The sequence below is a fragment of the Pseudoliparis swirei genome, chromosome 21 (assembly GCF_029220125.1).
Source record: "Pseudoliparis swirei isolate HS2019 ecotype Mariana Trench chromosome 21, NWPU_hadal_v1, whole genome shotgun sequence".
Classification (NCBI taxonomy): domain Eukaryota; kingdom Metazoa; phylum Chordata; class Actinopteri; order Perciformes; family Liparidae; genus Pseudoliparis; species Pseudoliparis swirei.
This window is the reverse complement of record NC_079408.1, coordinates 1,008,024-1,034,584: the sequence shown is the minus strand read 5'-3', so window position 1 is coordinate 1,034,584 and position 26,561 is coordinate 1,008,024. Positions and strand designations below refer to the sequence as shown.

General features: G+C 44.5%; 1 protein-coding gene across 4 annotated transcripts; it reads left to right on the top strand.

Moving 5' to 3' along the window:
* LOC130212233 (uncharacterized) lies at positions 1-23,724 on the top strand. 4 transcript variants are annotated; one of them, XR_008835251.1, is made up of 13 exons: positions 1-82; positions 5,761-5,839; positions 5,923-6,014; positions 6,268-6,384; positions 17,416-17,521; positions 17,691-17,754; positions 18,228-18,244; positions 18,363-18,547; positions 19,856-19,939; positions 22,502-22,677; positions 23,031-23,134; positions 23,208-23,248; positions 23,640-23,724. XR_008835251.1 is itself a non-coding variant. In XM_056443425.1 (11 exons), exons 2-11 carry the CDS (start codon positions 5,764-5,766, stop codon positions 23,104-23,106), a joined length of 996 nt encoding a protein of 331 aa, XP_056299400.1. In that variant the 5' UTR covers positions 1-82; positions 5,761-5,763; the 3' UTR covers positions 23,107-23,190. The 4 variants fall into 4 exon arrangements, 2 of the variants coding, with proteins under 2 accessions (XP_056299400.1, XP_056299401.1); XR_008835250.1 differs by having other exon boundaries at positions 17,413-17,521; XM_056443425.1 differs by lacking the exons at positions 23,208-23,248; positions 23,640-23,724 and having other exon boundaries at positions 17,413-17,521; positions 23,031-23,190.
* The last annotated feature ends 2,837 nt before the right edge of the window (positions 23,725-26,561 follow it).

Here is a 26,561-nt window from a genome sequence, read left to right as displayed (position 1 = left end):
GCGACAGGAGGAGGTGACAGGAGGAGGTGGAGCAGACAGGAGGAGGTGAAGACGACTTTTCAAACTGTGGATCTCTTCTGAAGTAAGTGCCGTTCCGTGTCTCGGGGAGTCGGTGGTCACGTGGCTGCATGAAGCTCCGGGTCACGTGGCTGCATGAAGCTCCGGGTCACGTGGCTGCATGAAGCTCCGTGTCACGTGGCTGCATGAAGCTCCGGGTCACGTGGCTGCATGAAGCTCCGTGTCACGTGGCTGCATGAAGCTCCGGGTCACGTGGCTGCATGAAGCTCCGGGTCACGTGGCTGCATGAAGCTCCGGGTCACGTGGCTGCATGAAGCTCCGGGTCACGTGGCTGCATGAAGCTCCGGGTCACGTGGCTGCATGAAGCTCCGGGTCACATGGCTGCATGAAGCTCCGGGTCACGTGGCTGCATGAAGCTCCGTGTCACGTGGCTGCATGAAGCTCCGGGTCACGTGGCTGCATGAAGCTCCGTGTCACGTGGCTGCATGAAGCTCCGTGTCACGTGGCTGCATGAAGCTCCGGGTCACTTGGCTGCATGAAGCTCCGGGTCACGTGGCTGCATGAAGCTCCGGGTCACGTGGCTGCATGAAGCTCCGGGTCACGTGGCTGCATGAAGCTCCGTGTCACGTGGCTGCATGAAGCTCCGTGTCACGTGGCTGCATGAAGCTCCGGGTCACGTGGCTGCATGAAGCTCCGGGTCACGTGGCTGCATGAAGCTCCGGGTCACGTGGCTGCATGAAGCTCCGTGTCACGTGGCTGCATGAAGCTCCGTGTCACGTGCTCCGCATGAAGCTCCGGGTCACGTGGCTGCATGAAGCTCCGTGTCACGTGGCTGCATGAAGCTCCGGGTCACGTGGCTGCATGAAGCTCCGGGTCACGTGGCTGCATGAAGCTCCGGGTCACGTGGCTGCATGAAGCTCCGTGTCACGTGGCTGCATGAAGCTCCGGGTCACGTGGCTGCATGAAGCTCCGTGTCACGTGGCTGCATGAAGCTCCGTGTCACGTGGCTGCATGAGGAGCTCCAGCCTCCGTAGAGCACGAGCCGGACGACGCCTAAAGAAGATGAATATGTGACGAAATGCACAAAGCTTGTCCAATTAATGAATATTAATTATGAATTAATACATCATGATATAGAACCTTATATTAACACATGAAATATAATGTTATAATAATACATTATGATATATAATGTTATATTATTATATTATGATATATATATAGGGTTAGGGTTAAAACTTTAGAAAACGTGATTTCAACACAGCTTTTAGCTTTTATGAATCAGAATAACTTATTTGAGAAGTTTCAGTGAGGTGAGGGCACTTCACGTCCAGAAACTGCCCTCCTCAAGGTCACTGGCCTCCTCAAGGTCACTGCCCTCCTCAAGGTCACCGCCCTCAAGGTCACTGCTATCCTCAAGGTCACTGGCCTCCTCAAGGTCACTGCCATCCTCAAGGTCACTGCCATCCTCAAGGTCACTGCCCTCCTCAAGGTCACCGCCCTCAAGGTCACTGCCCTCCTCAAGGTCACCGCCCTCAAGGTCACTGCCCTCCTCAAAGTCACTGCCATCCTCAAGGTCAATGGCCTCCTCAAGGTCACTGGCCTCCTCAAGGTCACTGACCGCATCAAGGTCACTGGCCTCCTCAAGGTCACTGGCCTCCTCAAGGTCACTGACCGCATCAAGGTCACCGCCCTCCTCAAGGTCACTGCCCTCCTCAAGGTCACCACCCTCCTCAAGGTCACTGCCCTCCTCAAGGTCACTGCCCTCCTCAAGGTCACTGCCCTCCTCAAAGTCACTGCCATCCTCAAGGTCAATGGCCTCCTCAAGGTCACTGGCCTCCTCAAGGTCACTGACCGCATCAAGGTCACTGGCCTCCTCAAGGTCACTGGCCTCCTCAAGGTCACTGACCGCATCAAGGTCACCGCCCTCCTCAAGGTCACCACCCTCCTCAAGGTCACTGCCCTCCTCAAGGTCACTGGCCTCCTCAAGGTCACTGCCCTCTGAGCAGCAGCCAGGGGGGCAGTTTGAGTTCTTTTCGACCTTAGTGCAGCTTTCCAGACTGTTGGTCACAACGTTTGAATCCATCGCCTCAACACGGCGCCCGGCTGCTGCTCCTCGAACCTTTTAAGAAGATCTTACTCGGTCCCCATGGTAACCATGGTCTCGCCGGCGTCCCCGGCCGGCGTCTCGCGCAGATGAGCGACAACCCGTTCGACGCTGCTTGCAGCTTTAATGTTTTTTTTCTTTTCTGTTCTGTTAACGGCTGGCATTGCCGTCAAAATATTGGTTGGAGATATAGATGGGGGCGCAAAAAAAAAAACTGCCCAGCAAAAAGGCGCATTTTTTTGCGGCCACCTATACCGCCTGTAGGAAAAACCGCCCCTGGGTGTACCACACGCTTCAACTCCAGGTCCACTTCTCCATCGACGTGCTTCCCCTCCCGACGTCAGGACGGCTCGACGTCGTCTTCAGCTCGATAACTAAGTCATCGACGTGGCTGCTGATTACAAACGTTTCCAGAAACCGGCGTCATGTTTGACTCGCAATTGAAGTTTGAATCGCAGATCAAAATAATGGTCGAGTTTCGTTCCTTCAATTGTGAATCATTGGAAGATGAATCCCGTCGGGTCGGACCTGGAGGAAGTCGTTCACGCTTCAACGTCTGGAAACTGGACGACTGAACTTCCTGCTTTCCGGCATTAATCTGAAACTCAAAACTCTTCTCCCGCCTCCGACCGGTCCGGCGTGCAGCAGTTCGGCTTCTGATTGGCTCCCAGGTCGTACGGTCAGGGGAAACCTGGAAACGTCATGGAATCTTAAAATGGTCATTCCCAGGCCTGGAGAAGTCCAGGAAAAACTTAAATCACAAAAGTTTTGGAAAAGTCATGTAAATGTTATAATCACATTTTCATTGACGCCGAGTTTGAAATAATTCATTTGTTTTTTAAAGACGCTCTAAGTTTAAGCGGCGGACTCGATGCGCTGCGTGTTCTACGTCCTCATGATCACACCGAGCGCTCAGTTTGGAGATGACGTGTGGTTCTGGCCCGGGCCGGTGGTTCAATTCAATTCAATTCAGTTTATTTGTATAGCCCAATTTCACAAATTACAAATTTGTCTCGGAGTGCTTTACAATCTGTACACATAGACATCCCTGCCCCAAAACCTCACATCGGACCAGGAAAAACTCCCAAATAACCCTTCAGGGGGAAAAAAAGGGAAGAAACCTGGAGGAGAGCAACAGAGGAGGATCCCTCTCCAGGATGGACAGATGCAATAGATGTAATGTGTACAGAAGGACAGATTTAGAGTTAAAATACATTCAATGAATATGACAGAGTGTATGAATAGTTCATAGTAGGCATATTCCACGATGGAGACCTCCACGATCCATCAGGCAGATGGCGGTGGGGAGGAGTGGGCGGAGTCTCAACAGTGGGCGGAGTCTCAACAGGACAGTGGCGTAGTCATGAGCAGGAATTCCACGACCCAGACGATCCATCAGGCAGATAGGATCTATGCCGTCTCATAGGGTCCGATGACCCCATGAGACGTGAAGTCAAAAGGACTCCGGGGAGAAAGCAGAGTTAGTAACGTGTGATTGAGAGATGAACATTCATCCTTAAGGAGAGAAAAAAGAGGAGATAGGTACTCAGTGCATCCTAAAACGTCCCCCGGCAGCTATAAGCCTATAGCAGCATATCAAGGGACTGGACCAGGTGAACCTGATTCAGCCCTAACTATAAGCTCTGTCAAAGAGGAAGGTCTTAAGTCTACTCTTAAACGAGGTGACTGTGTCTGCCTCCCGGACTGAAATTGGAAGCTGGTTCCATAAAAGAGGAGCTTGATAACTAAAGGCTCTGGCTCCCATTCTACTTTTAAGACTCTAGGAACTACAAGTAGTCCGCATTTAGTGAGCGTAGCTCTAGTGGGGCAATATGGTACTACAAGCTCCTTAAGATATGATGGAGCATCACCAATCAAGGCTTTGTAGGTTAAGAGAAGAATTTTAAAAGTGATTCTTGATTTTACTGGGAGCCAGTGCAGAGCAGCTAGTGCAGGAGTGATGTGATCTCTTTTCTTAGTTTTAGTGAGAACACGAGCTGCAGCATTCTGGATCAACTGGAGGGACCTAAGAGATTTATTAGAGCAGCCTGATAATAAGGAGTTGCAGTCATCCAGTCTCGAAGTAACGAATGCGTGAACCAATTTTTCTGCATCTTTTGAAACAAGATGTGCCTGATTTTGAAATATTACGTAGATGAAAGAATGCAGTCCTTGAGATTTGCTTTACGTGGGAGTTAAAGGACAAGTCGATCAAAGATAACGCCAAGATTCTTTACAGTGGTGTTGGATGCCAGGGCAATGCCGTCTACAGAATCCACATCACCAGATAATTGATCTCTGAGGTGCTCAGGGCCGATTAAAATTACTTCGGTTTTGTCTGAGTTTAACATCAAGAAGTTGCAGGTCATCCATGTTTTTATGTCTTTAAGACATGCTTGAATTTTACAGAGTTGGTTGCTCTCCTCTGGTTTTATCGATAGATATAGTTGAGTATCATCTGCATAACAATGAAAGTTTATGGAGTGTTTCCTGATAATATTGCCCAAAGGAAGCATGTATAAGGTAAATAAAATTGGTCCAAGCACGGAACCTTGTGGAACTCCGTGATTAACGTTGGTGGTTATCGAGGCGTCATCGTTTACAAATACAAACTGAGATCGATCTGATAAATAGGATTTAAACCAAATTAGTGCCGTGCCTGAAATGCCAATCGACTGCTCCAGTCTCTGTAACAGGATGTCATGGTCAATGGTGTCGAATGCAGCACTAAGGTCTAACAAGACCAGGACAGAGAGGAGTCCTTTATCTGCTGCCATTAAGAGGTCATTTGTAATTTTCACCAGTGCCGTCTCGGTGCTGTGGTGTTTTCTAAATCCTGATTGAAATTTCTCAAATAAACTATTATGATGTAGAAAGTCGCACAACTGGTTCTGGCCCGGGCCGGTGGTTCTGACCCGGTCCTGGCCTCTGCACTGGCCGCTCCTCACCACCCCAACAACAGACTGTTTCAGCTGCTGCGGTCAGGCAGGCGCCTCCGTAGTCACGCTGCAAGAACAGAGAGACTGAGACGGAGTTTCTTTCCTCAGGCCATCAGGATTGTGAACTCCGACCTCACCAGGACCCCCACATAGACCCACACAACTGCCCCTCTTAGGCACACACACACACACACACACACACACACTTACTGTAAATATTGTGTTGTTTTTTATTGTAAATAGTGTGTACTTGTTGCCCTTGCACATTCCTGCTGAGCATTGCCACTTTCATTTCACTGCACACCCTGTGTGTGTATGTGACAAATAAAACATCTTGAATCTTGAATCTTGAATCTTGAATCTCGTTTCAGAATTCATTTTAAGATTTTGCTGAGTGTTGAACGCCCTCCAGAGGGGTCAGGGGTCAGAGACTTCTTTAAACCATTTTCAGACAGCAGCTCTGAAGTGACGTCGTCCTCTTATGAAGGAGTTTAGTTTGTCTGTGTTTATTTTAATATATATATAGATTTATATATATATATATTTTAATGTTGTATTTGTTTGTTACTCTTCTTTTTGTTTTTCCTTGACTCTGAACTTTGTAAACTTTGTTTTTAAAGGTGCAAAATAAATGAAGTTTTTATTATTATACACTTCGTCATCGGTTTGAAGGCGACATGTTTGTGTGTGTTGCAGGTGATGAAGATGAAGGCTTGGCTCCTCCTCCTCCTCGTGGCGCCGTACTCCTCCCTCTCGGCTTCGGGGGAAACGGAGGGTAAACAAACGAGTGCCGACGCCGACGGGCCTCAACGGATCGGACGTGTTTTGAAAGCTTCTGATTGGCCGATGTGTCCGTAGGGGCGTGGCCTCCCTGCCCCCCGCCGTGGCTCCTGGTGGGGAGGAGGTGCTTCGCTCTGCAGCCCGTGTGGAGCTCCTGGAGCAACGCGGAGGTGAGGCCACGCCCACAACGCCCCCCCCACGCCTCCAGTGGGGCTGACGGGGGGGGGGGGGGGGGTCTGTGTGTATTTGTGTGTGTGTGTCTGTGTCTGTGTGTATTAATGTGTGTGTGTCTATGTGTGCGTATTAATGTGTGTCTGTGTGTGTGTATTAATATTTGTGTGTGTATGTGTATTAATGTGTGTGTGTATTAATATTTGTGTGTGTATGTGTATTAATATGTGTTTGTGTGTGTGTGTGTGTCAGCTGATGTGCTCTCAGGTGGGAGGTCACCTGGCGTCGCTCCACACGGCGGAGGAGGAGGCGTTTGTGCGTCGGCTGGACATCACACACCCTCAGGTGTGGCTGGGTGGAGGCCAGCAGGTAGGAGGAAGGACACGCCCCTCATGACATCACCTGTACAGGACACGCCCCTCATGACAGCACCTGTACAGGACACGCCCCTCATGACATCACCTGTACAGGACACGCCCCTCATGACATCACCTGTACAGGACACGCCCCTCATGACCTTACTTGTAAAGGACACGCCCCTCATGACAGCACCTGTACAGGACACGCCCCTCATGACCTTACTTGTAAAGGACACGCCCCTCATGACAGCACCTGTACAGGACACGCCCCTCATGACCTTACTTGTAAAGGACACGCCCCTCATGACATCGCCTGTACAGTAGGCAATTATTACAGAGTCCTACAGGAGAATGAGAGTATATATATATATACATGTATATATGTGTATATTATATATATGTGTATGTATATATATATATACAGGACTGTCTCAGAAAATTAGAATATTATGATAAAGTTCTTTATTTTCTGTAATGCAATTAAAAAAACAAATGTCATGCATTCTGGATTCATTACAAATCAACTGAAATATTGCAAGCCTTTTATTCTTTTAATATTGCTGATTATGGCTTACAGCTTAAGAAAACTCAAATATCCTATTTCTAAATATTAGAATATCATGAAAAAGTATACTAGTAGGGTATTAAACAAATCACTTGAATTGTCTAATTAACTCGAAACACCTGGAAACACATTTTCAAATGTTTGATTTTGTTTTGCTGTTATAAATCTTTTTTTTAACTTGGTCTGAGGAAATATTCAAATTTTATGAGATAGGATTTTAGAGTTTTCTTAAGCTGTAAGCCATAATCAGCAATATTAAAGGAATAAAAGGCTTGCAATATTTCAGTTGATTTGTAATGAATCCAGAATGCATGACATTTTTGTTTTTTTAATTGCATTACAGAAAATAAAGAACTTTATCACAATATTCTAATTTTCTGAGACAGTCCTGTATACAGTGCATCCGGAAAGTATTCACAGCGCTTCACTTTTCCCACATGTTGTTATGTTACAGCCTGATTCCAAAATGGATTAAATTCATTATTTTCCTCAACATTCTACACACAACAACCCATAATGACAAAGTGAAAACTGATTTTTGCAAATTTGTGCACATTTATTAAAAATAAAGAAGGAAAACACAACGTGTCCAGAAGTCTTCACAGCCTTTGCTCAACACTTTGTTGAAGCACCTTTGGCAGCAGCTCCAGCCTCAAGTCTTCTTGGGTCTGACTCCACAGCGGGGCTCACCTGTTTCTGGGCAGCTTCTCCCATTCTTCTTTCAGAACCTCTCCAGTTCCATCAGGCTGGATGGGGAGCGTCGGTGCACAGATGTTCAATGGGCTTCAGGTCCGGCTCTGGCCTCTCCAGGACCTTCAGTCCTGAAGCCACTCCTTTGTGACTGGGCTGTCAAAGTCAAAGTCAAAGTCAGTTTTATTTGTCAATTTTCCATATGTGCAAACATACAGAAGATCGAAATTGCGTTTCTCTTCTGTCCAACATAAAGTGAATTGTGCAACATATAGACAACATAGAGTGCAAAAATAGTAAAAAACATGTGAACATATAGACAACATAAAGTGCATAGACAACATAAAGTGCAAAAATAGTAAGAAACATGTAAACATATAGACAACATAAATTGTGCTAGCAGCATTCAGACATGTGAGTCTGAGAGAGGACGGAGTGGGAGGATGGGGAGAGAGTTCAGCTTCCTGACAGCCTGGTGGATGAAGCTGTTGGACAGCCTGGCGGTGTGAGCCCGGAGGCTCCGGTACCTCCTCCCAGAGGGCAAGAGGCTGAAGAGACCGTGTGAGGGGTGGCAGGGGTCCCTCACAATCGAGGTCGCTGCGGTGAGGCGGGTGTTGTATATGTCCTGCAGGGATGGGAGGGGGGGGAGTGAGGCACCCATGATCCTTCCAGCTGCCTTCGCTATGCGCTGCAGGGCGTTCCTGCTGTGGTCTGTGCAGCTTCCGCCCCACACAGTGATGCAGTTGGTCAGGATGCTCTCGATGGTGCCGCGTAGAAGGTGCACATGATGGATGGGGGCTCCTGCTTTCCTCAGTTTCCGGAGGAAGTAGAGGCGCCTCTGTGCTTTCTTTGCCAGCGATGTAGTGTTGGCTGTCCACGAGAGGTCCTCACTGATTTCCACCCCCAGGAATTTGGTGCTGCTGACCTGCTCAATGTCCGCACCGTTGATGGTCAGTGGTGGGTGATGGGTGTGGCCTTTCCGGAAGTCAACAACGATCTCTTTGGTCTTGCTGTTGTTGAGCAGGAGGTTGTTGGCTCCGCACCACGTGGTCAGAAGGTTGACCTCCCTCCTGTAGAGGGTCTCGTCATCCTTGGTGATGAGACCTATCAATGTTGTGTCGTCTGCAAACTTGACCATGTGATTGGTGCTGTAGCTGGTTTTGCAGTCGTGAGTCAGCAAGGTGAAGAGCAGGGGACTGAGCACACAGCCCTGAGGGGCCCCTGTGCTGAGTGTGATGCTGCTCGAGGTGTTGTTGCCGACACGTACTGCTTGTGGCCTCTCACTCAGGAAGTCCAGCAGCCAGTTACACAGCGAGGTGTTGAGCCCCAGCTGGTCAAGTTTGCAGATTAGTTGTTGTGGGATGATTGTGTTGAATGCTGAGCTAAAGTCTATGAACAGCATTCTTACATAGGAGTCTTTTATGTCCAGGTGGGTGAGGGCTGGGTGGAGAGCAGAGCAGATTGCATCCTCCGTGGACCGTTTGGCCCGGTATGCAAACTGGCAAGGGTCCAGAGTGGGGAGAATGGATTTGATATGCGACATGACTAGTCGTTCAAAGCACTTCATGATTATGGGGTCAGTGCCACTGGACGATAGTCGTTGAAGCAGGACGGAGTGGATTTCTTTGGCACAGGTATGATGGTGGTTACCTTGAAGCATGATGGAACAACAGCTTGTCTCAGAGAAGTATTAAAGACATCCGTGAAGACGTCCTTAAGCTCCTCTGCGCAGTCCTTCAGCACACGACCAGGGATGTTGTCTGGACCTGTTGCCTTGTGGGTGTTGATGGACGAGAGTCCTCTTCACGCTGGCAGCAGACAGGCACAGAACCTGATCGTGGGAGGCGGAGTCTTGTGTGGACGAGTGCTGTTCTGTGCTTCAAACCGGGCAAAGAAGCTGTTGAGGTTGTTTAGCAGAGAGATGTTGCTGTCGCAGTTCTGTGGCGTGGGTTTATAGTCTGTGATGGTCTGAATGCCCGCCACAGGCTGCGTGTGTCTCTGCTGTCTTTAAAGTGCCGGGTTATCTTTTTGTGTAGGAAGTTTTTTGCTTTCCTGATGCCGTGGGACAGGTTGGCTCTCGCTGTTTTCAGGTCCGTTTCGTCCCCAGCTCTGAAGACCCTATTCCTAGTCCTCAGCAGCCGATGGACTTCCCCTGTTAGCCACGGCTTCTGGTTAGCCCGAGTGGTGATGGTCTTTACATGGGTCACATCATCAATGCACTTGCTAATGTAAGAAGTAACAGTGTCTGTGTACTCCCCCATGTCTGTGTGGTCGTTGTATGTGGCTGCCTGTTTAAACATTCCCCAGTCTGTTGAGTCAAAGCAGTCTTGGAGAGCGCAGGAGGCCCCCTCTGGCCACACCTGTACCTGCTTCAGAACCGGTCTGGAGGCTTTCACTCTGGGTCTGTATGCTGGCATTAGCATGACGGTGATGTGGTCAGAGAGACCTATGTGGGGGAGGGGGGAGGCCTTGTACGCTCCTTTGTGGGTTGTGTAGACCAGATCCAAAATGTTGTCTCCTCTTGTAGGGAAATCAACATGCTGGTGTAGTTTGGGAAGGACAGTCTTAAGGTTTGCATGGTTGAAATCTCCAGCAAAGATGGTGAAGCCGTCTGGGTGAGCCGTCTGTTGTTCGCTGATGGCCTGGTACAGTTCACCGAGTGCCGCATTTCTATCACTGTTGTTGGAGGTCGGGGGGATGTAAACAGCGACTAGCAGAATCGCCGTGAATTCCCTCGGCAGATAAAAAGGACGGCACCTTACGATCATAAACTCCGCCAGTGGTGAGCAGTGTTTACATACCACGGCAGCGTCCCGGCACCATGCGTCCCGGATGTAAACACAGACCCCGCCGCCGCGAGTTTTCCCTCCATCAGCGAGGGCTCTGTCCGCTCGGTAGCATGTTAGCTGCTCCAGTCTCACAGCAGAGTCGGGGATGTTGTCGTTTAGCCATGTTTCCGTGAAGATAAGCACACAGCAGTTCCTCACGTCTCGCTGCTCCGTCTGCAGCAGTCTAATGTGGTCCATTTTATTGTCCAATGATCGCACATTAGCCATGATAATGGATGGTATGGCTGGACGAGTTGGCCTAGCCGCTAGCCTAGCTCGGGTTCCTCTGCGTTTACCCCTCTTCTGCTTCCTCTCACAACGCTTGCGGCGCCTCCTTTCTAGGGGAGAAGTGGCAGTCGAGTCCGGTGTGGTCGGTGTGGTCGTAGGCCGGCGAAGTAATCCGTGCTCCCCGAGTGTTTCCGCTTGTTCAGCGTCCAGAGTGCCGTGTAGTTTGCAGAGGAGCCGTCGCCCCGTCTGAGGTCCAGAGCATGTTTCATCCAGGAGGTCTCTGCATTCATCCTGACTCCCAGTTCCCCCCCAGCATGATGCTGGAGGGATGCTGTTGGTGAGGAGCAGTGCCTGGTTCCTCCAGACATGACGCTGGCATTCAGGCCAAAGAGTTCAATCGGTTTCATCAGACCAGAGAATAGTTTCTCATGGCTGAGAGTCCTTCAGGTGCTTCTTGGCCAACTCTAGGCGGCCGTCATGTGCTTCTTCCTGAGGAGGGCTTCCGTCTGGCCTCTCCCAAACAGGCCTGATGTGTGGAGCGCTGCAGAGACGGTTGTCCTTCTGGAAGGTTCTCCTCTCTTCAGAGCTCTGTCAGAGGGACCATGGGGCTCCTGGTGGAGCTCTGTCAGAGGGACCATGGGGCTCCTGGTCCCCTCCCTGACGAAGGCCCTTCTCCCCGGTCGCTCCGTCTGGGCGGCTCTAGGACGAGTCCTGCTGGCTCCAAACCTCTTCATGTCCGCCTGATGGAGGCCTCTGGGCTCATTGGGACTTTACATGCTGCAGACATCGGTCCCCTTCCCACATCTGAGCTCCATACAGTTCTGTCTCGGAGGTCTGGAGATTCAATTCAATTCAATTCAGTTTATTTGTATAGCCCAATTTCACAAATTACAAATTTGTCTCGGAGTGCTTTACAATCTGTACACATAGACATCCCTGCCCCAAAACCTCACATCGGACCAGGAAAAACTCCCAAATAACCCTTCAGGGGGAAAAAAAGGGAAGAAACCTGGAGGAGAGCAACAGAGGAGGATCCCTCTCCTAGGATGGACAGATGCAATAGATGTAATGTGTACAGAAGGACAGATTTAGAGTTAAAATACATTCAATGAATATGACAGAGTGTATGAATAGTTCATAGTAGGCATATTCCACGATGGAGACCTCCACGATCCATCAGGCAGATGGCGGTGGGGAGGAGGAGTGGGCGGAGTCTCAACAGGACAGTGGCGTAGTCATGAGCAGGAATTCCACGACCTCGACGATCCATCAGGCAGATAGGATCTATGCCGTCTCATAGGGTCCGATGACCCCATGAGACGTAAAGTCAAAAGGACTTCCGGGGAGAAAGCAGAGTTAGTAACGTGTGATTGAGAGATGAAAATTCATCCTTAAGGAGAGAAAAAAGAGGAGATAGGTACTCAGTGCATCCTAACGTCCCCGGCAGCTATAAGCCTATAGCAGCATATCAAGGGGCTGGACCAGGGCAAACCTGATTCAGCCCTAACTATAAGCTCTGTCAAAGAGGAAGGTCTTAAGTCTACTCTTAACGAGGTGACTGTGTCTGCCTCCCGGACTGAAATTGGAAGCTGGTTCCATAAATATTTATCAAGATAACTAAAGGCTCTGGCTCCCATTCTACTTTTTAAGACTCTAGGAACTACAAGTAGTCCGCATTTAGTGAGCGTAGCTCTCTAGTGGGGCAATATGGTACGACAAGCTCCTTAAGATATGATGGAGCATCACCAATCAAGGCTTTGTAGGTTAAGAGAAGAATTTTAAAAGTGATTCTTGATTTTACTGGGAGCCAGTGCAGAGCAGCTAGTGCAGGAGTGATGTGATCTCTTTTCTTAGTTTTAGTGAGAACACGAGCTGCAGCATTCTGGATCAACTGGAGGGACCTAAGAGATTTATTAGAGCAGCCTGATAATAAGGAGTTGCAGTAATCCAGTCTCAAGTAACGAACGTGAACCAATTTTCTGCATCTTTTGAGACAAGATGTGCCTGATTTTGAAATATTACGTAGATGAAAGAATGCAGTCCTTGAGATTTGCTTTACGTGGGAGTTAAAGGACAAGTCGATCAAAGATAACGCCAAGATTCTTTACAGTGGTGTTGGATGCCAGGGCAATGCCGTCTACAGAATCCACATCACCAGATAATTGATCTCTGAGGTGCTCAGGGCCGATTAAAATTACTTCGGTTTTGTCTGAGTTTAACATCAAGAAGTTGCAGGTCATCCATGTTTTTATGTCTTTAAGACATGCTTGAATTTTACAGAGTTGGTTGCTCTCCTCTGGTTTTATCAATAAATATAGTTGAGTGTCATCTGCATAACAATGAAAGTTTATGGAGTGTTTCCTGATAATATTGCCCAAAGGAAGCATGTATAAGGTAAATAAAATTGGTCCAAGCACAGAACCTTGTGGAACTCCGTGACTAACGTTGGCGGTTATCGAGGCGTCATCGTTTACAAATACAAACTGAGATCGATCTGATAAATAGGATTTAAACCAAATTAGTGCCGTGCCTGAAATGCCAATCGACTGCTCCAGTCTCTGTAACAGGATGTCATGGTCAATGGTGTCGAATGCAGCACTAAGGTCTAACAAGACCAGGACAGAGAGGAGTCCTTTATCTGCTGCCATTAAGAGGTCATTTGTAATTTTCACCAGTGCCGTCTCGGTGCTGTGGTGTTTTCTAAATCCTGATTGAAATTTCTCAAATAAACTATTATGATGTAGAAAGTCGCACAACTGATTTGCGACCACTTTCTTAAGGATCTTGGAGAGGAAGGGGAGGTTAGAGATCGGTCTGTAGTTAGCCAATACCTCTGGATCCAGAGTGGGCTTCTTCAGGAGAGGTTTAATAACAGCCACCTTGAAGGAGTGTGGTACGTGGCCTGTTAGCAGAGACACATTGATAATATCTAATAGAGAGCCGCCAATTAAAGGCAAAACGTCTTTAAGCAGCCTCGTCGGGATGGGGTCCAAGAGACAGGTAGGCGTGTTCAAGTAGAAACCGTTGAAAATAATTGGTCACGGTTGATAGGAGAAAATCCTCCAAATATACACCAGGGCATACAGCGTTTCCAAGGCCATTCCACTTGAGAACAGATTGGCACTGGTTATGGGCAAGAGATTATTAATCTTGTCCCTAATAGTTAAAATCTTTTCATTAAAGAAGTTCATAAAGTCATTACCACTGAGGTTTATAGGAATGCTCGGCTCCACAGAGCTGTGACTCTCTGTCAGCCTGGCTACAGTGCTGAAGAGAAACCTGGGGTTGTTTTTATTTATTTTTTCTATTATTGATGAGTAATAGGCTGCTCTGGCATTACGGAGGGCCTTCTTATATGTTTTAAGACTATCTCGCCAAACTAAGCGGGATTCTTCGAGATTAGTTGAACGCCATATGCGTTCAAGCTTTCGTGACGTTTGCTTCAGTTTGCGGGTCTGAGGGTTATACCAGGGAGCAAACCTCCTCTTCCTCACTGTCTTCTTCTTCAGAGGGGCTATCGAGTCCAGTGTCATTCTCAGAGAGCCTATGGCACTGTCAACAAGATGATCAATCTGGGACGGACTAAAGTTAGACCAGGAGTCCTCTGTTATATTGAGACGTGGTATCGAATCAAATACAGAAGGAATCGCTTCTTTAAATTTAGCTACAGCACTATCAGTTAGACATCTAGTGTAGAAACTTTTGACTAACGGAGTACACTCCGGTAGTATAAATTCAAAAGTTATGAGGTTGTGGTCTGACAGAAGAGGATTCTGTGGGAAGACGTTCAAATGCTCAATGTCAACGCCATAAGTAAGAACAAGATCAAGCGTGTGGCCAAAGCTGTGAGTGGGTTTCTGTACTCTCTGACAGAAGCCAATCGAGTCCAACAAGGAGATGAATGCAGCACTAAGGCAATCATTATCAACATCCACATGGATATTAAAATCTCCAACAATAATAACTTTATCGGTTTTAAGAACCAAACTTGATATAAATTCTGAGAATTCAGATATAAACTCTGAATATGGACCTGGTGGCGGTACAGAATCACAAATCGAATTGGCTGTAGTGTTTTCCAGGTTGGATGTGAAAGACTAAGAACAAGGCTTTCAAATGAGGTGTAGTGTAATTTTGGTTGAGGATTAATTAATAGGCTCGATTCAAAGATGGCTGCTACTCCACCTCCTCGACTGGTGCCTCGAGGAATGTGAGTATTAATATGACTTGGAGGAGTCGATTCATTCAGGCAGACATATTCTTCATGGCTCAGCCAGGTTTCAGTTAGGCAACATAAATCAATGTGATTATCTGATATTAAATCATTCAGTAACACAGCTTTAGATGACAGAGATCGAATATTTAGGAGACCACATTTAATAGACCTATTTTGTTGCACTGCTGAAATAATTGTGTTAACTTGTATAAGGTTATTGTGTACGACTCCTCTTCTGCTTACTTTTGATTTATTTAATTGAAGTGGCCGTGGGACAGACACAGTCTCTACTCTAGAGTCATGGGTGGGTAACTGCTCGAATGGAAGAGCAGAGAAGGGTGTTAAACTACAACTCTGCTCCCGGTTCCTGATCTGAACCCTGGGTTGTCATAGATTAAGTCCGGTGATCAACTTGGTCATATTCGCAGAAATGAGACGTGCTCCGTCCAACGTGGGATGAATGCCGTCTCTCCTCATCAGATCAGGTTTTCCCCAGAAAGTCTTCCAGTTGTCTACGTAGCCCACATTATTCGTTCAATTCCTTGAACTTCATGGCTTGGTTTCTGCTCTGATATGCAGTCAACTGATACCTTCTAGAGACAGGTGTGTTCTCAGTCATGTCCAATCAGCTGAATGGAGCACAGGTGGCCTCCAATCCAACATCTCAAGGATGACCAGTGGAAACAGGACCTGAGCTAAAGGCTGTGAAGACTTCTGGACATGTTATGTTTTCCTTCTGTATTTTTAACAGATTTGTACAAATTTGCAAAAATCAGTTTTCACTTTGTCATTATGGGTTGTTGTGTGTAGAATGTTGAGGAAAATAATGAATTTAATCCATTTTGGAATAAGGCTGTAACATAACAAAATGTGGGAAAAGTGAAGCGCTGTGAATACTTTCCGGATGCACTGTATGTGTATGTATATATATATATGTGTGTACATATATATATATATGTGTATATATATATATGTGTATGTATCTATTAGTGCTGTGAAAAATAACGCGTTAACTCAGTTAATTCAATTACAGGTTTAACTAGTTTTTTTTTAAAACGCATTTAACGCATGCGCAGAATGAGCTTCCAATCCGTCTGTTGTTGGTCGTCGGGACGAAAAAAAAGTCACTTGCAAAATGAGCTTCCAATCCACCACTTCAATCTGAACTCTGTCCGCTCTCATGCAGACGGTCTGTTCATCGGTAATGATCCTTCCGCAGGTTCACCTCCGGAAACCTTGTTACGACTTTTACTTCCTGTAGATCAGGGTCTCAACACGTCGATCGCGACCTGCCAGTCGATCGCGGCGTAGTGTCGGTAGATCGCATGACATTAAAGAGATTGGCCCGCCCCCTGACATGTTCTCTAGAGCACGTCTTTGTTCTTTTATTAAACTAAACGTCTGTTGTTGATCGTATCTCCACAGCAGCATGTCATTTCTGTCTCTTGCGTTGCGTTAACACTATCGATCTCCGTCTGGCGCGCCACAGAGCTCCGTGCGCATCGGGACCGAGCAAAAACAAAGTCACTTGTCAATCTGTCCACCTGTCCGGGCCGGTGAGGTTTCAGCTTTGCAGCGGTGTCCCCGCCGTCCCTTTCATCACGGCCCAGTTCATGAAGAAAACCCACACAGTCAGTTTGCCTCAGCAGCTGCTAGAGGAAGACTAGAGGCCTTTAGATTGTATCATGGTGGAGTTCATGGTTGACAAACAAGAGACAAATGCTCTGTTTAACCCTCCTGTTACCTTTACATTTACTAACATATTTACCCTCGGGGTCAATTTGACCCCAGCAATTAAAACCTCCAAAACATTATTAGAATTAATATTGCTTCCCAAGTTTAAGTGTGAGGTACTTTATGTTTGTTTGTTGACTACCTAAATAGCCCTTTAAATAAATAAAAAAGTTGATATTTCTGATATGTTTGACACAGTGAAAAACAGCCTGGGGTCAAATTGACCCCAAAGAACACCGACATTAAACATTGAATGGGGTCAAATTGACCGAAAGGTAACAGGAGGGTTAAACATTCTGTTTAGGATGAAGATGTATTAATGTTCCATATGGAAGAAAACTGCTAAATAACTGCTGAGTTGCAGCACCATTGTATAGAAGAATGTATAAATGTATATATCCGTCTTTTGTCATAAATCTCTATGTTCTCACAAAATATACCGAGAATATCGGTAATATGTGATTAATCATGATTAATCCACAAAAACCTGTGATTAACCCGATTACAAATTTTAATTGTTTCACAGCCCTAGTATCTATATGTGTATGTATATAAATATATATGTGTGTATATATATGTGTATGTGTATATATATATGTATATGTGTGTATATGTGTGTGTATATATATATATATATGTATGTATATATGCAGCTGAGGACTTTGATATTTATAACACCTCTAAATAAACAAAGTGAAATAAGAAGTATTCCCTCTGAGATGTATTGCAGTAGAAGTACATAGAAGTACTCGCTCAAAGACTCGTGTCTCCTCTCAGAAGAACGGCTCTTGGTTTTGGAGCGACGGCTTCCCCTTCAGTGGCTGGACCAATCAGAGGCCGGCAGAGGCCAGAGAGGGCGGGGCTTGCATGGCACTGACACCAAAAAGTAAATACACAACAAAATAAACCACGGAATGACTGTTTTATTGTTGTTAATCCGTGGATTATTATAGTATACTAACAGTGTTAGCACTTCTAATACGTAACACTTCGTTTGTATTTCAAAATACTGAATTATTGATTCTCAGTTTAAATGAAATGTGTTTTGTGTTGAGGTGGAGAGCTCAGCGCCGCCCCCTGTGGCGAGCTGCGGTTCTACATCTGCTCCACCAGAGCCAGGTAAGCTCACAGCGACAGGTAACGGTAATATAGTGATTACAATTTATTATATATCCATATATACAGATATATAATATTATATAGATATAATAATATATATATATTATATATATAATATTATGTACATAATATATATATAATGTATATTATGTATATATATATATGTATTATATAATATATTTTTATATAATATATATTATATATAATAGATATCTATAATATTATATAAATATTATATATAGTATTAGATTATATATATAATATATATATAATATATATAATATATATTAAATATAGATTATATATATAATAGTATTTATATATATTATGTATATTATATATAATATTATATATTATATTATATATATATATATATATATGTGTGTTTGCATCACCTCCACCCTGTCTCTACTTTCTTCTCTTTTGTTCGTCTTCTCTGCTGTCTGCCTCTCCACTGTCTCCCCCGGCAACAGGAAACCAGTCCATCCAGGTGAGGCTCGTCCTCCAGCTCAGGTGTAAATATTGGACTTGTTCTACTTTTTAAAAGTGGATTAAAGTAAAAGATAACAACGTGCGGTGCTCTCTAAGCCCTCCTCTCTGTCTGCCAGGCATCGTGCGCGGTGTGAGCCTGTGTGACGTTATGTGGGGTCACAGCGCCTCCCTGGCGGAGGAGATCCTCCACTCCTCCTCCCTCCTCCGGCAGCTGCGCTCCGGCAACCTCACGCGGCGCTGCTACGACAGCTTCCTCCAGCAGGAGGCGCTGTACCTGCACCGGGTCAGCAGCACGCTGGAGGTCAGAGGTCACCGGGTTGTTGTCTTGATAAAGATAATACTATATATATATTCTTCGTCTTCTGTTGGGTAAAATATTTCGTTTCAAATGACAATTTGTAGTTTTTAAAAATAAAAATGTCTTTAAAAATATATATTAGGACAACTTAATTATTTGAATTACTGAAGGGATCATATCCAATATATATTTTTTAATATATATATATTTTACTGATTTATTTTATTTCTCTGTGAGAGAGGTTATATTGATATAAAATGTGTGTATTATTTTTGCTTTAAATAGTAAAAAATAAATATTTTCTCACCATAAAATATTAAATAACATTTTCTTAAGAAAAGAAAACTGCTCTAGTGAAGATTGCGATAAAATAAAAAATGTAAACTATTTGTACAACGTCATTACTTGAATTACTGAAGGGATCATATCCAATTAGTCTCTTATTTTTATATATATTTATTTATTTATGGAGGTTATCTTAAATAAAATGTGTGTATTATTTTTGCTTTAAATTGTAAAAAATAAATATTTTCTCACCAGAACATTTTTTTATAAAATTATAATTATAATATATATATATATACAGGACTGTCTCAGAAAATTAGAATATTGTGATGAAGTTCTTTATTTTCTGTAATGCAATTAAAAAAACAAAAATGTCATGCATTCTGGATTCATTACAAATCAACTGAAATATTGCAAGCCTTTTATTCTTTTAATATTGCTGATTATGGCTTACAGCTTAAGAAAACTCAAATATCCTATCTCTAAATATTAGAATATCATGAAAAAGTATACTAGTAGGGTATTAAACAAATCACTTGAATTGTCTAATTAACTCGAAACACCTGCAAGGGTTTCCTGAGCCTTGACAAACACTCAGCTGTTATAAATCTTTTTTTTACTTGGTCTGAGGAAATATTAAAATTTTATGAGATAGGATTTTAGAGTTTTCTTAAACTGTAAGCCATAATCAGCAATATTAAAAGAATAAAAGGCTTGCAATATTTCAGTTGATTTGTAATGAATCCAGAATGCATGACATTTTTGTTTTTTTAATTGCATTACAGAAAATAAAGAACTTTATCACAATATTCTAATTTTCTGAGACAGTCCTGTATATATATATATCTTTTCAATTTGTTTTATTTTCTCTGCTAGGGAGGTTATATTAAATATTATGTGTGTAATATTTCTGCGTTAATGTATTTTCTCACCATAGGAAAGCTCACATTCTGTGAAGAGGGTCTTCAGCCCTGTCAGAGGGGAAGTGGTGGGCGTGGTTTAATGACGTTATGTCTCCGCCTCCAGGTCCTGATTGGTCGTTCCCGGGAAGCGGACGACGTGACGTCACTGCTGCTGGACACGCTGAAGCAGTACAGCAGGAACCAGGAGGTACACGTGGTCTGATGTGTGGATTCCTTATCTTTATAATAATCAGTGTTGGGCAAGTTACTGAAAATTAGTAATTAGTTACAGTCACTAGTTACTTCTTTTAAAAGTAATTTAATTACTTTACTAGTTACTGTATATCAAAAGTAATTAGTTACTAGGGAAAGTAACTTTTAAGTTACTTTTATGTCTGCTTTTTTAATGTAATGAACAGTTCTGAACAGTCAAACACAATAAACATATTTTGTAGACCTATTTATTGCAATCAACAGGGCAACAGGCCTTCAAATCAAGCAGTCGTACAAAAGTCCCTTTTAATACTTAACTTAATACAAAATAACTGTCTCAGTCATTTAACAGTGTTTTTTTTACCACATTAGGCCCAATGAAATAAAAGTGATTGGCCTACAGTATTAACACTAATTAAAAGAGAAAACAAAGGTGCCTTGAGGTGCTGCATATAATTGAGGGGGGGGGGTGCTAGTGAGAGTGTGCTCACCTGTGTGTGCGGATGTGTCGGCGTGTACGTGCTGATCTGGAGTCAGTTTGGTAGGATTTGGGTATAAATAAATTATTTCATTTAAAATATGGATTTTTATTTAAAGATATTCATGTAATTTGCATGCAAAATAGGTCTACCCGAACCAGCGGACAAAAAATTCAACCAGCGGCAACACTTCAAAAGTAGCCCAATTCCGAGGGAAAACCGCGGACCTGGCAACACTGGAGGTGGCTGTCAATCACAGTGTGGCACCGTGATGCTGGTCGAGGGGGCGGGCCTGTGATTGGCGGAGTCGAGGGGAGGCGGGGTTAACCTGTCGGAAAACGGGAGTTGAGGGTGGTTGACGGGAACCGTTGTTGTTGACGTTGGAGCTGCTGAGAGGAGCAGCTGTCTGTGATGGAACGGCCGAGACGTTCCATCATTGCGCCACCAAGGTCCTGATTCAAGATTCAAGATTCAAGATGTTTTATTTGTCACATACACACACAGGGTGTGCAGTGAAATGAAAGTGGCAATGCTCAGCAGGAATGTGCAAGGGCAACAAGTACACACTATTTACAATAAAAAACAACACAATATTTACAGTAAGTGTGTGTGTGTGTGTGTGTGTGTGTGTGTGTGTGTGTGTGTGTGTGTGTGTGTGTGTGTGTGTGTGTGTGTGTGTGTGTGTGTGTGTGTGCCTAAGAGGGGCAGTTGTGTGGGTCTATGTGGGGGTCCTGGTGAGGTCGGAGTTCACAGTCCTGATGGCCTGAGGAAAGAAACTCCGTCTCAGTCTCTCTGTTCTTGCAGCGTGACTACGGAGGCGCCTGCCTGACCGCAGCAGCTGAAACAGTCTGTTGTTGGGTGGTGAGGATCCTTCATGATCCTGCCGGCTCTGGTTCTGCACCTCCTGGTGTACAAGTCCTGCAGGGTGGGGAGTGTAGTTCCAATAGTGCGCTCAGCCGAACGCACTACTCTCTGCAGAGCCTTCCTGTCCTGAGCGGAGCAGTTGCCAAACCAGGCTGTGATGCTTCCTGTCAGGACGCTCTCTACAGCTCCAGAGTAGAAGGACTGAAGGATCCTCTGGGAAACTTTAAATTTCCTCAGCTGCCTGAGGTGGTAGAGGCGCTGCCTTGCCTTTCTCACCAGAGAAAGTCGGATCAGAAGCAGCTAAAGTAGCCGAGCTTGTCTTCTTGTCTGCAAGTGTTCATTTTTCACAAAAGAGAGTAACGCGAGTAACAAACTCATTTACATTTCAGTCATTGTAACTGCGTTAGTTGGGTTAAAAAAATACTTTGTTACATGCTCGTTACCGCTAAAAGTAGTGGAATTACAGTAACGCGTTACTTAGTGTTGGGAGTAACGCGTTACTTAGGAACGCGTTACTCCCAACACTGATAATAATAAGACTTATAAACACCTAATGGTCTGATCACAGGTTGTGAATGTAGTTCATGAGTTCAGGTTTTATATGAAACATCTGAAGCTGCCAATGAAACACGATGATGTCATTTAGGAAATAAAGCGGAATAAACACGTGTAAAATAGTAATATTATTTAATATTTAATATAATTAACTGATTTGATTTATTTTTATTTGTAATGACGGTTTGACTTAAAATCCACAAAGAGAGAAATTATCATTTAATAACATCAGATGAATCAGATTAACGCCTCCTCCTCCCTTCCTCCTCCTTCCTTCCTTCCTCCTCCTCTCTTCCTCCTCCTTCCTCCCTTCCTCCTCCTTCCTCCCTTCCTCTTCCTTCCTTCCTCCTCCTCCCTTCCTCCTCCTTCCTTCCTCCCTTCCCCTTCCTTCCTTCCTCCTCCTTCCTTCCTCCTCCTCCTTCCTTCCTCCTCCTTCCTTCCTTCCTTCCTCTTCCTCCCTTCCTCCTCCTCTCTTCCTCCCTTCCTCTTCCTCCTCCCTTCCTCCTCCTCCCTTCCTCTTCTTTCTCCTCCTCCCTTCTTCTTCCTCCTCTTCCTTTTCTTCCTTCTCCTCCTCTTCTTCCTCCTCATCCTTCTCCTCCTCATCCTTTTCTTCCTCCTCCTCCCCCCCCCCCCCCCGGTGGCTCCGGTCCTCCCTCCAGTCCTTCCACCAGGTGGTCCAGGAGGATCCGGTCTACTGGCTGGTGGCTCTGTCGGCCCGGGCCGCCCTGCGTCACTTCCTGTCCCGGGAGCTGGTCTCGGGGTCAGAGGTCACGGCCGGCCCCCTCCTCCGGGAGTGGAGCGCCGACGCCCAGACGAAGGTCACCTGGATGCAAAGGTGGAGACACCTCAACGTGAAGAACGGCCCTGTGATAATATAAACGAACGGCCTGATTATATTTTATAAGTTCATGAAATATTCATATTCCTTATATAAAACAAATATACTCGTACTATAACTCTAATATTTAAACTGAATTTGCAAGACATTTAAATATTGCAACACTTCTTTTTCCTCACAAACAAATTTAGATTTAGAATAAATTATGTATATGGTTTTATTTGTTTAATTTTAATATCGTTATAATATTTCTAACTATACGTTTCCCTCCGGCGCTCGGGAGCACTACCGCTGCTGTCCACAGGGGGCGCCAGATATCACGTCCCCCCCTCTGACCTCTGCCCTCTCAGGTTCAGGCAGCTGGTGGACCTGCGTCAGCGGCACATGGACTGTTCCAGGCCGTCAACATCTTCAGGGATCACATGACCACCCAGAGGAGCCTCCACAAGGCCGTGTAAGCCCCGCCCACCACGCCCTGGACCCCACTCTGCATGACAGCCCAGTAACGTGTGTGTGTGTGTGTGTAGGACCTGTGATGAAGAGGGTGCTGCATGACGATGAGGCGGAGGTGAGTCATCGCACTGCACAATATTCATGAAGATAAATAAATAAATGTACTACTATTATTGTACATTAATAATGAATAAAGTATTTAATATATAGTATTTAGGGAAGTAGTACTGGTGGTAGAAGTTGAGACGGATACTAGCAAACTACTTCGATGTAGTCGTATATCCATGAGTACAGCTGGGGTAAAGGTATTAGTACTAGCCGTGATAGTATTACAATATTATGATTATTATAATGAATTCTAATATATTCTTCATGACTATTATTAAATATTATTAATAGTAATACATGTATAAATACATAAAACTAAATATTCATTTCAACCATACATTTAATTGTATTTTGTATGTATTCTCAATAGTTTCTGTGTACTTTCTGTGTTTTTCCAGATGGAGGTTCCTCGTGTTGTTTTGTCTGCGCTGAGAGTTTCAATAAAGTTTGTGCTGATCTCTCCTGGATGTTTCGAATAAAACGTTTTAAGTTCAATCAGTGTGGTCACGTGGTCTCTGTCGCCCCCTGCAGGCTGAGGCCGGACACTGCACCCGATACACAGCATTAAAATACACGAGTACTTTAAACACAAAGTACGACAAATAATACTTCAAGTAATACATGAGAAGAGTAATAATACTCCTGGTACGACAATAATACTACCATACTCTATTATCACCTGCGTACTGGTTTCTACTGTCTGCTTGTTTCTATTGTCTGTCTGCTTGTTTCTATTGTCTGTCTGCTTGTTTCTATTGTCTGTCTGCTTGTTTCTATTGTCTGTCTACTTGTTTCTATTGTCTGCTTGTTTCTATTGTCTGTCTGCTTGTTTCTATTGTCTGTCTGCTTGTTTCTATTGTCTGTCTACTTGTTTCTATTGTCTGTCTACTTGTTTCTATTGTCTGTCTGCTTGTTTCTACTGTCTGCTTGTTTCTATTGTCTGTCTGCTTGTTTCTATTGTCTGTCTGCTTGTTTCTATTGTCTGTCTACTTGTTTCTATTGTCTGTCTGCTTGTTTCTATTGTCTGTCTACTTGTTTCTATTGTCTGTCTGCTTGTTTCTACTGTCTGCTTGTTTCTATTGTCTGTCTGCTTGTTTCTACTGTCTGTCTGCTTGTTTCTATTGTCTGTCTTTTTGTTTCTATTGTCTGTCTGCTTGTTTCTATTGTCTGTCTTTTTGTTTCTATTGTCTGTCTGCTTGTTTCTATTGTCTGTCTACTTGTTTCTATTGTCTGTCTTTTTGTTTCTATTGTCTGTCTACTTATTTCTATTGTCTGTCTGCTTGTTTCTATTGTCTGTCTGCTTGTTTCTATTGTCTGTCTACTTGTTTCTATTGTCTGTCTTTTTGTTTCTATTGTCTGTCTACTTGTTTCTATTGTCTGTCTGCTTGTTTCTATTGTCTGTCTGCTTGTTTCTATTGTCTGTCTACTTGTTTCTATTGTCTGTCTTTGTTTCTATTGTCTGTCTTTTTGTTTCTATTGTCTGTCTACTTGTTTCTATTGTCTGTCTTTTTGTTTCTATTGTCTGTCTGCTTGTTTCTATTGTCTGTCTGCTTGTTTCTATTGTCTGTCTTTTTGTTTCTATTGTCTGTCTACTTGTTTCTATTGTCTGTCTGCTTGTTTCTATTGTCTGTCTGCTTGTTTCTATTGTTTTTTTACTTATTGCCCGTTGAAGTTCAACCGTTAAATCTGTGCGTGTGTGTGTGTGCGCGCACGCGGGGTTTTGGGTTCACGAGCATGGCCGCGTGCGCGCGGGTTCACGCGTGTCCTGCCCTTGTGTGCTCTGATCCGGCGCGTGGACACACACTCACACACACACTGCATCTCTCTCTCTCTCTCTCTCTCTGACACACACGCACACACACGCACACTCACACACACTCACACACTGCATCTCTCACACACATAAAGGGAGAGAGAGAGAGAGGAGGCGGAAACCTCCATCTGCCCTGCTCGGTGACCGACCCGTCGTCTCCGCTCCGCGCGAACCGGGAACCGGGAACACACCGACTGGATATGTGACAAGAGAAGAGGAGGAGGAAGAAGGAGGAGAAGAAAGAGGAGGAGAAGAGGAGTGAATTCAACATGGTCTATATATAGGCGATGCCCCGGACTGCACCACCGCCACCTCCTCCACCTCCGCCACCGCCACCTGCCCTCCCGGTACCGGTAAGTCACGGAGAGATGTGTCGGTCCCGGGCGGGTTGGCCGGCAGCAATGGCCGGTTACCGCCGCTAGCTGACCCGGGAGGATGACTTGTGAGGTCTCGTGAGGTCGGGTTACCGTTCAGCCATGTTGGGGGGGGGGGGAGGAGGAGGAGGAGGAGAAGGGGGGGGGGCGCTCTTGACACCTGCCCTCGTTCCCGGTAACCGGGAGGAAAACGGCTCGCGAGGACCAACTGCCATCCCGCACCGGGGAACGACTTAGCTAACGGCCGGGGCTCCGGGGTCTCCGTCACCGAGGGGCGGGGGGGGGAGAGGAGGAGGAGGAGGAGGAGGAGGAGGAACCGGTGCCCCGGTCATTCTCGCTCCCCTGTCGGTGCAGGCAGCGCGCCGGTTACCGTGTCGCCTAGAGACCGGAGACCGGAGGCTGAGCGGTTATTAAACGGAGATCTTTGTATTTATATTTTAAGTTATTTATATGTAGTTTAAATATTTAGATGTTTTTAATGAACAATTTATATGTTTATTTAAATTGTTAAAGTTATTTTATTATTATATTTATATTTTTTTACATTTACATGTTGTGTTCTTCTTGACCACATAATTTAAATTTAAAATAAATTTTTTTAGAGGCTTAATTATATTTTATATATTTAAAATGTATAATTTATATTTAAAATGTGTATATATATATTTATATATATATTTTTACATTTCCATATTTTTATTCTTCTTGACAACTTTGTTTTAATTTGAAACATAATTGTTCTTTCTTTTATTATTTAATATTTTACAGTCCCAATCAACAAGAATAAATAATTAAATGTTTATTTAAATAAAAAAGTTTTAACATTTTATTTACTGTATTCTTCTTTGTTTTAATTTTAAATATTATTTATGTTCTTATTTTTATATTTTATCCTCTTACCTTACGAGACAAAATAATTATAATGACATTTTCATTTTCTATATTCTATTTTTTAAATTATATATTCATAAACATGTATCACACGCATGAATACAAATATTATATAAAAATAATTGCATTTTATATATAATTTTATTTTCTAGGTTGTGTTATTTTCTACACAAATGTCACAGCAGGTTCATTGAATATTTATTTATTCTGAAGTGATCGGCCGGTTATCGGTGATTATTGAT

What these genes read in the sequence shown, in the direction of transcription:
- LOC130212233 (XM_056443425.1), top strand. Translation starts at nt 5,764, where the DNA reads ATGAAGATGAAGGCTTGGCTCCTCCTCCTCCTCGTGGCGCCGTACTCC. An exon ending in GGCTTCGGGGGAAACGGAGG is followed by an intron (nt 5,840 to 5,922) that starts GTAAACAAACGA and finishes ATGTGTCCGTAG; the next exon opens with GGGCGTGGCCTCCCTGCCCC. An exon ending in GCTCCTGGAGCAACGCGGAG is followed by an intron (nt 6,015 to 6,267) that starts GTGAGGCCACGC and finishes TGTGTGTGTCAG; the next exon opens with CTGATGTGCTCTCAGGTGGG.